Source organism: Suricata suricatta, chromosome 12 (assembly GCF_006229205.1).
Source record: "Suricata suricatta isolate VVHF042 chromosome 12, meerkat_22Aug2017_6uvM2_HiC, whole genome shotgun sequence".
Taxonomy (NCBI): domain Eukaryota; kingdom Metazoa; phylum Chordata; class Mammalia; order Carnivora; family Herpestidae; genus Suricata; species Suricata suricatta.
In genome coordinates this window covers 49814262-49823156 of record NC_043711.1, presented here as the reverse complement: position 1 = coordinate 49823156, position 8895 = coordinate 49814262, and the positions used below count along the sequence as shown (strand labels likewise).

At 43.6% G+C, this 8895-nt stretch overlaps 1 protein-coding gene across 1 annotated transcript in view; it reads right to left on the bottom strand.

Annotated features, from left to right (window-relative positions):
- Positions 1–4883, bottom strand: part of BRK1 (BRICK1 subunit of SCAR/WAVE actin nucleating complex) — a 7749-nt gene extending 2866 nt beyond the window's left edge. Inside the window, exon 1 of the mRNA XM_029917356.1 lies at positions 4719–4883. Within this exon, the coding sequence (XP_029773216.1) occupies positions 4719–4836 (118 nt within the window). The 5' untranslated portion in view covers positions 4837–4883. The remainder of the gene's footprint in view (positions 1–4718) is intronic.
- Between the last annotated feature and the right edge of the window lie 4012 nt (positions 4884–8895).

The window sequence follows — 8895 nt, the reverse complement described above, 5'->3', positions numbered from 1 at the left end:
TTAAAATATGCTTACAGACTAACTCTTCCATTTACTGGTTCCTTTTTTTCTTGTTTCCATACTAGATATTTTCCCACTCCATCCATCTTCACGGCTACTCTTCATTATTCTTTTTTAAAAATAGCTTTATTGATATATAATTTATATACCATGAAGTTCACTTAAAGTATACAATTCAATGGTTTTTAGAGCAGAGTTGTGCAACCATCAGCAAAGATAATTTTAGAACATCCTCATAATCCCCACATGAAACCTTGTACCAATCAGCAGCCATTCCCCATTCAGCCTCAGCTTAACCCCTGGCAGCCATTCATCTTTCTGTCTCCATGGATTTGCCTATTCTGGACATTCTTCATTCATCTTTTAAATCGTATTGTTTACCTGCTAGTGCTGCTTCTCCTAATTCCTAGATCTAGCTTGTGTGGCAGGACCTCAGCCCCCTCCTTTTTCTGGACACACGTTCACTGCCGGGACTGCCCAACAGGACCAAATCTCCTTCAATCTGGTTTTTTGAACCTCAAAGGCCTACCACGTATGTTATTCAGTAAGAGCACAAATGTTGCCACTAACAGCCTGTCATTTCCCATAAAAAGAGACATGCCGAAATTATCTGCAGGGGGGTGGGGTGCTGAGAAAGAGGGCTCCTTCTTGGACAGCTGCTCTGTTCTAGTTCCGTCGGTCTGGTAATGAATCGGAATCCAAGAACAACACTATGTTACTGACCTATATGGCTAAGCACGGTTGAGAAATATATAATGTTGAACCCCAGAAACTTTGGTCATTATTTCAGATCCCAAGAAATACATATTGATTCACGCAAAACATTGTGAAAAGCACTCAGCCACTGAACAAATCTGAAACCAGAGTGCATTTATGAGCATGTTTATCACCAGGCTTGAAGTGGAGACACTGGCAGTCCTGGTCTGGCTGCTTGACAGGGTGTATCCATCACCACTGCTGACAAACACCAGGCACCAGCTTCTCTGAACTCTTTTTTTTTTTTAATGTCTTTTATTTATTTTTTGAGAGACAGAGAGAGACAGTGCAAGCAGGGGAGGGTCAGAGAGAGAGGGAGACAGAGAATCTGAAGCAGGCTCCAGGCTCTGAGCTGTCAGCACAGAGCCTGACACAGGGCTTGAACCCAAGAACCGTGAGATCATGCCCTGAGCCGAGGCCAGATGCTTAACCGACTGAGCCACCCAGGCGCCACATCTAAACTCTTACTGCACACAAGCTTAGCCTGCAAAAATCAACGCTGCCATTCTCTTCAACTGTTGTAGTTATGTCTTACTTCTCTGACGGAATGCTACATTTCTCAGCGGTGGCTACCTTTTATTCTCATCGATTCCTTTTTCAGAGGATGTGTTACACAGCTGGGGCCATAACAGGCAGGCTACATTTGCTGGCTAGGAATAAAAAACTGACATTTAAAAATAACCAAACAGTATTTTTTGTTACACTTCTCTGCACAGAGGAGCTTCAGAATCAGATAAAATGGTATAAACATTTTAAAAATGTCTTCTGGGGTGCCTGGATGGCTCAGCCGGGTAAGCGTCTGGCTTTGGCTGAGGTCATGATCTCACGGTTCGTGGGTTTGAGCCCTGCATCGAGGTCTGTGCCGACAGCTAGCTCAGAGCCTAGGGTCTGCTTCAGATTCTGTGTCTCCCTCTCTCCCTGACCCTCCCCTTCTCACGCTCTCTCTCTCTCTCTCAAAAATAAAAATGTTAAAAAAAAATCTTCTGTGACCATCTGTTTCCGGAAACTTCCTCAATTCAAGGTCAGGTGAAGTGTTTGGATGTTATCACCTTACGATCTTTGGGTCCTCAGGTTCAGGTGGGTGGCCCACCACTATCACTCTCACCAGCTGGGATCCCAGGGAAAACGCGGTTCAGACGGTCATTAGCGAGCTTGAAAAAACAGTTTCCTCTGCAAAGCACATGGCTTACACAGACTCTCTGTGGTCAGGATGGGGACTGGAGGATTGCTGCCATTTTCAAAGAGCTCCGGATGCCCCCTCAAAGGAAACGCCTAGTAAGTCTCTGTACCACCAAATCATATTATCATAAGCTCAATATCAGCCCTCCATCTACACATCAGAACTGAGGGGTCACACTAAGGGCTGATCGTGGGAAAATATATCCCTCACAAGTTCATCCTAGTCATTCAATGCCAAGACAGTGTATTCAAGCCTTTTGTGATTTATCCAGTTTCTCAGCCTGTGGGTCCTTGTCTAAACTCTATCAGTGATACTCCGATCTTCAAGAACTCTCCTCAGGTACACCTAAGTACAAATCAAATGGCTTTAGGTATTCCGTTCTTAATTCCAATTGTCCCTTTTCTTTAAAAAGACTCAACTAACTTCCCACAATCTTCAAAACCCATCTAGTAATTATTCCAAACATTAGGCCACTAGCATCACCTTAAGAGAGAATAATGGCTTAAGTTAAGGAAATCCTTAAAATCCAATCCTTAAGACTGGAATTCTGTGTGACCATTTCCTCAGTCTGGGCCTTGTAAATAAAAAGAAAAACTTTTATTCTCTATTTGATCATAAAATGTGATTCATACATTTGATAAAATTTCAGTGCAGGTATTTCCTTGCTTATAAAACAAGAAAAGAGGCACTCCTCTGGAAATCCTGAGCCCAAACTCTTCAATTTTTGGTCAGTTCCAAGCCTCATCTGCTATAAATCTAGTGACTATACGATGCCAAGAGGATTTTATGTTAAGACAAATGTATGTGAATTAAAAGTTTATTAATACAATTCACTGCTCAGAAATGAAGTTATTACATTACCCAGATCCAAATCCAGGGAACTGAGATGCTACATCACTTTTAAATTTTGAACAACAGCCCCAGCGTGACTTGTAATTTTAGATGCTTTGTTGACTTCACTGACATTCTTAATACTTTGCTTGGATTTTCTGTGTGTGCATATCAGATCCTACCAGAGAAGTCTTTTAATTCTGCTTTTTTAAAGTTAAAACGCTCCATGTTAGTGATTTTTCCAACTACTTTCCACCGCCACTCCCAACTCAGCCAAAGTCTCAAAGCTGTGATTGTATCACTCCATCTTTCCCCTAGCATGCAATATTTTGGTTTCTCTTCTCTGGCCCTTCCTCTGAAGGAAGATTAGGAGTAAAGAATGCGTGAACAACCTCCAGTAACAGTTCTACTCTCCAGGAAAGCAGGAGAAACCAGTTATGAGAACTAACACTAAAAGAGTTTGCATAGAACTTAGGAAAAAAGAGAACTCTCTGAGGAAAGCCAGACTCTCTGAGTAGCAGGGTAAACAGGTTCAGTATTTCTTAGATGTTTTCAGTTCACTGAAATCCATTAGTCGACCTCTGAACCTGAGTCAATCTCCAAATCCAAGTATCTTTTTCACTAAACCACACCTCTTCACTCATAGTCCTTAAACAAATTCAGGATACATGAGATCTATGATTTGTTGGCTACCATTTCCTCCTACAACCTCTATCTATACCAACTTATGTGTGTGAGTATGTATCAACGGCATATATATTTATACTATTCTCTCATTAATACTACCCTCACCCTCATTCCTTGGTGAGAAAATCCAACATACCAAGACACATGAAGATTATAATTTTATACACTTTATAAGTAAATAGATTAACATAAAACCAGTGTTCTGAAGCTGTCATTATTTCACCTTCAAGACAGATTCCTTGAAAACAGGAAAGGATTCTTATTCTCCTGTTCTCCAGAGTGCCTTAGAGAGAGCTCCGTATGGAGATCTAGCTTCTCTTGTTGATGCTTCCTAATAAAATTCATGTTCTATTACCTTACTCCTTAGAATGCACCAGTCCTCTGGCTGGAAATGAAATTACTTTAAATCTTTTTTTACACATTAGTTTCCCCCACTTAGTTGCTTGTGGTGGAAGCAGTGGAACAGGAGCACACGGAGTTGGAAAAAGATCACTAGATGTCATCCTTACACCTTGTAATTACTGAAGCAAGTCTACTCAGTGCCTAGTTAAAGAAACTCTGAGAACACGGGGCGGGAATCTCCGACACAGGTTTGCTGTCCAGAAGGACAAGGAACAATGCAGAAAGAAATTAAGACTATCACAAGCAGGCCACGCCTAGGAAAGATTTTGCTAGAAACAGTAAGAATACCTACTGTCGGCTACATACTAGCCATATAGAGATCTCTGTGTCCTTACATGATCCAGGCTTTACCTCTGACCTCGTCTCCTACCACTCTCAGGACCACAAACACGGGAGATAGGAGGGGGAGACTAAAAGGCAGGGCGCTAAAACGATCCTGAAAACGATAAGGAACCTGAGACTTACACAGGGCAGCGACACGGCTGTGGCTGCATTCTGAAAGACGCATACTGAGTGCAAAGTGGGAACTGGAATGGAAGCGGGCCACAAAGGAAGCAGGGAGGCTACTGAAGAGAAGAAAAGACGGTGAATGGAGCGATCTGAAGAGTCTGGAAAAAGGAACGACTTGTTAATGGATCTGGGGTGATAGCAATGAAGCCGACGAGCGCAGCCTGGGCGCAGGAGAACCCCACAGGGACTGCCCAGTGGAGCCTGAGGATCAGGGCCAGAGGGGGAAGGCGGAATCCAAAGGAGGACGCGAAACCCAGCCCGGAGAAAGCCCCTTCAAAGCTTCTGAGCGTCATCGCCAAACTGCCTGAGCGGCCTCCGACCCACCCTCGCCTCCCCATGCTCGCCCGCTGACCGAACGAGTTGAGAAAGTCTGCGATTTTCTTGATGCTGCTGGTGATGACCTCAATGTACTCCCGGTTCGCCCAGTCCTGGTGAATCTCGCGCTGCACCGGATCCTCTTGACCCGCCATGGCTGCCACCTAAGGAGGAGCGACTGCGCAGGCGCCTCGACCCTCCAGGCCGGCAGTGCGTCTGCGCCGCCGGTCCACACCCATGCCTTGGCACCCACAAATCCACTGACACTGTGATGCGCCTGCGCGGTGTCAAGTCTTCGCCTGCGTTTTAGTTCTGCTCCCACGCCCCTGAAAAAAGTCGCCTCAACGCCAACGGGGAAAATGGAGTGCGCACGCGCCGAGACACTCCCTACCCATCACTTATCCCGGCAGGGGTGGTTTAGGTCTTTGCGGGGCGCGTGACCGCGTGACACCCACTGCCCCAGCTGCTGCAAACTAAGGTTGCGGTCTGTGTCAGCAATAAGTTGCGGACCGCCAATTAAGCCACATTAAATCCATCTCATTTTAAAAATAATGACCCACCTTGCATTCATCAAATGAACAAAATGTTAGTATTTTTTTCTAAGCAGTAATATCCAGTGATGGAGAGGCTGAGGGGAAAATGATAGGGTCCTAAATAGCTGGTCACACTGTAAACTGGCACAACTCCTTAAGGAAATTTGTAAATTGATAGCAAGAGCTGTCTAAAAACTCAAACTCTTTTGACTTAATCATTAAGAAAATCGTTGAAAAAGGGGGGGAGAGACACTTTAAGCACAAGGGTGCTCTTTGTAACCTTATTTATTTAAAAAACCCAAACAACTATATCTCCACAGCTGGGGAATGGCTAAGCAATGCTATAGCCACCTACAACAATATCATGCAGCTATTTAATATCATTCATTAATACCATTAATATCAATTAATATCATTGCTATTTTTAAATGGCAATTATGAACTCTATGACAACATCACACACATAATAAATGAAGAGGAAAACAAATTACAAAATTTTCTTTTATTGCAACTATATGAAAATTACATCTATTTGAGGACAAGAAGTAGATACAAAAATGTCCAAGTCTGGTTTGCTAAAGTGTAATTATGAACAATTTTATATTGCTTAAGGTAATATTTACAGTCTGCTTTGTGCTCTACATGCCACTGGGAAGAAACCTTTACTAACAGTCCTTTACTGAGGAACTGAGATTTTACAAACTGTAAGGCTAATTTTGTAGCTGTTACCTCACTGGACCCTCACAAACCCTGTGGAAGGAAATCGGGAATAGGTTTCTCTTCATGACAAAGTTCAAGGTCACACAGTCAACTAAGTGGTGGACCTTCACCAGTTGATTCCCGACTCCAATATCTTTTCACTGTACCTCTCTGAAAACAGGTTAAGGCCTATCTTGAGCTCTCCTACATATTCATGGAAATTATTACTAAAATAATAAATATCAACCCTAAACATCAAACCCCAGGCATCCGGAGGGCTATTGTCATTCAAGACCCTGCTTCCAAAGTGATGCTGTTGAAGTTACTATCATGTTCACACGTCACAAAGAAATCAGATAGATCTGCTTTTTCTTTTTTAATTTTTATTTTAGAGAGTTCAAGCAGGGACGAGGGCGGGGGGCGGAGAGAGAGAGAGAGAGAGAGAGAGAGAGAGAGAGAGAGAGAGAGAGAGAATCTCAAGCAGGCTCCATGCCTAGCACGGAGCTTCACATAGGGCTCAATCCTGCTACCCCAAATCATGACCTGAGCCAAGAGTGAGTCAGTCAACTAACTGAGCCACCCAGGCGCCTGAGAAGTGCTTTTCCTTCAAAGGTGGGGTATCTCAGTTTCAAATCACAAATCTACCAAAAAAGAGTCACTTCATTCTTCTGAGCTTGGGTTTCTTCCTGTGTAATACAGGAATAACAACATGGTGGGGGCGGGGCCCTAGGTGGCTCAGTGGGTTAAGTGGCCGACTTTGGCTCAGGCCATGATCTCAGGGTTTGTGAGTCTGAGCCCGCGTCAGGCTCTGTGCTGACAGCTAGCTCAGACCCTGGAGCCTGCTTCAGATTCTGTGTCTCCCTCTCTGTCTGCCCTTCTCCTGCTCACACTCTGTCTCTATGTCTCTCAAAAATAAACATTATATATAAAAAAGGAATAACAACATGGGTGGATTAGGATTGCTGGGAGAATTCTGTGAGAAAGGATAAATAAATAAAACACTAAGCACAGTGCCTGACTCTTCAGAAAGCAGGCACTCATGAGTTTACATTTTCTTTTTACACGGAAAGCAGAAAATTAAGTACATATATCTATCCAACTTTTTTTTTTCAGATTAATGGCCTTCCATGGACAAGTCAGGCTCAGCTTTTCTCCTCCTCCTGGACTCCTCTACACCTGTTCTAGGATCTCCCCTGTAATTCCAAGCCACTCAAGGATGTGGTGCTGTCCTAGAGTGGAGAATATTCCTCTGGAGTTCTGCAGCTTTTTCCTGTATGCCTCACGGAGCTTGCTGTCAGGCAGTCCTTCAGTATGGGTTTGCCAGCGTGGTAGGTCTTCACTGCAGAAATTGTTACCAATGAGTGATGCAAGGTGACAGAGGCAAGCCCTTCGGGATTGCTGCTGGTGCAACGAGGAGGAGTGCTTCCGGGTGGCAGATTGCCTCAGCATACAAGAACAAGGTTCCTGTTTTTAGATGTGTCATATGTTATACAGAACTCAGGGAATCTTGTTAATGACTTCATGTATAACAATCAGAGTGGAAATCAAATTCTGGAAGAAATGTGTCAATTGCATTGAGCATGGAGAGGTGTGTCTTTTTTGCAATTGTATGCACTGAGACCGTCATTTGTGCAGCTGTGGATACAGCATGGGCACCATGGCAATGTTGTCAGCCTCTTTAGAGGAACCGCATCATCTTTTGTCAGAGCAAATGTGGCTACTGTCATGACAGTCCCTGAGAACAGTGCACATAGAACGTTGAGCACTGGATCATACAGACGAAGTTGATGTTGCAGGTCATCAGTAACATGCAATATGGGAGATTCTGGTTTTCCATATATGTGTCATAGGCATGGAGCTGCAGTATCAGAGCCAGAGGTAATAGCAAATTATACTTCCAAAAATACATCCCTTAGAGCTGGGCAGACTGTACAAAGGGCTGTGGTACAGAATGTCATAACAGCATGAAGCCCTCTCTATCCAACGTTTAATTATACACTTTTGCTTTGGGGGTTTTTTAACATTTAAAAAAACACAATTGTTCAATAAAAACTGTTTTGTTTGCTTTTTATTTATTTTTATTTTTTTAATGTTATATTTATTTTTGAGAGAGAGAGAGAGAGAGAGAGAGAGAGAGACAGCGTGAGCAGGGGAGGGTCAGAGAGAGAGGGAGACACAGAATCCAAAGACAGTCTCCAGGCTCTGAGCTAGCTGTCAGCACAGAGCCCAATGCAGGGCTCAAACCCACAAACCGTGAAGTCATGACCTTAGCTGAAGTCGGATGCTTAACCTACTGATCACCCAGGTGCCCCTGTTTGCTTTTTAAATAGCAGTGTCTCTCTTATTCAAGAAGAAAATAAAAATAAACTTACTGGAAAATGATTTGCCATTCAAATCATTTCAGTCTCTTCCAAGAATAGACTCAATTTCTGTCCCTCTCTCCATTTTCTGACTTCCCTTCCAAACGTTCTCCAGTTTTCTTTCCTTCCACGGGGTGTCCCCCCCCAACAGAGTGCATATGAGTACTCTTGATCTCGTCCCTTGACATCTCTTGACCCTCTTGACCCTCAAGACCAAGACCATCTGATCTTCCAAACCAGGATCTTTGCCCGACTCCACCCCAATGTGGCCAACCTCTCCTGTTCAGCTTCACCCAAAGAGCCAGATAAGAGGTGACAGTTATTTGTGCTGTGCTCTATAGTTGGAAAGGTACAAGGGCAATTTCTGGGTAAGGAAAAGGCAGGAAGGACCATTAGTTTAATTCTCACCACAAATACTTCACACTGCCAGGCACTGGGATGGCCAGGCACAGAGGATGTATGAGTCAATTAGGTAGACCTCTCTCTCAGCCTTCCAGGGAAATTGTTTGCAATGACACAAAGTTGTCGAATCACTCTTTTACTATGGTGAAACAGTCAGTTCTTCAGCTTCATGAGAAGAGGACAGCATTGCCTTTTTGGAGGGTTAATAGAAGGCAGAAAA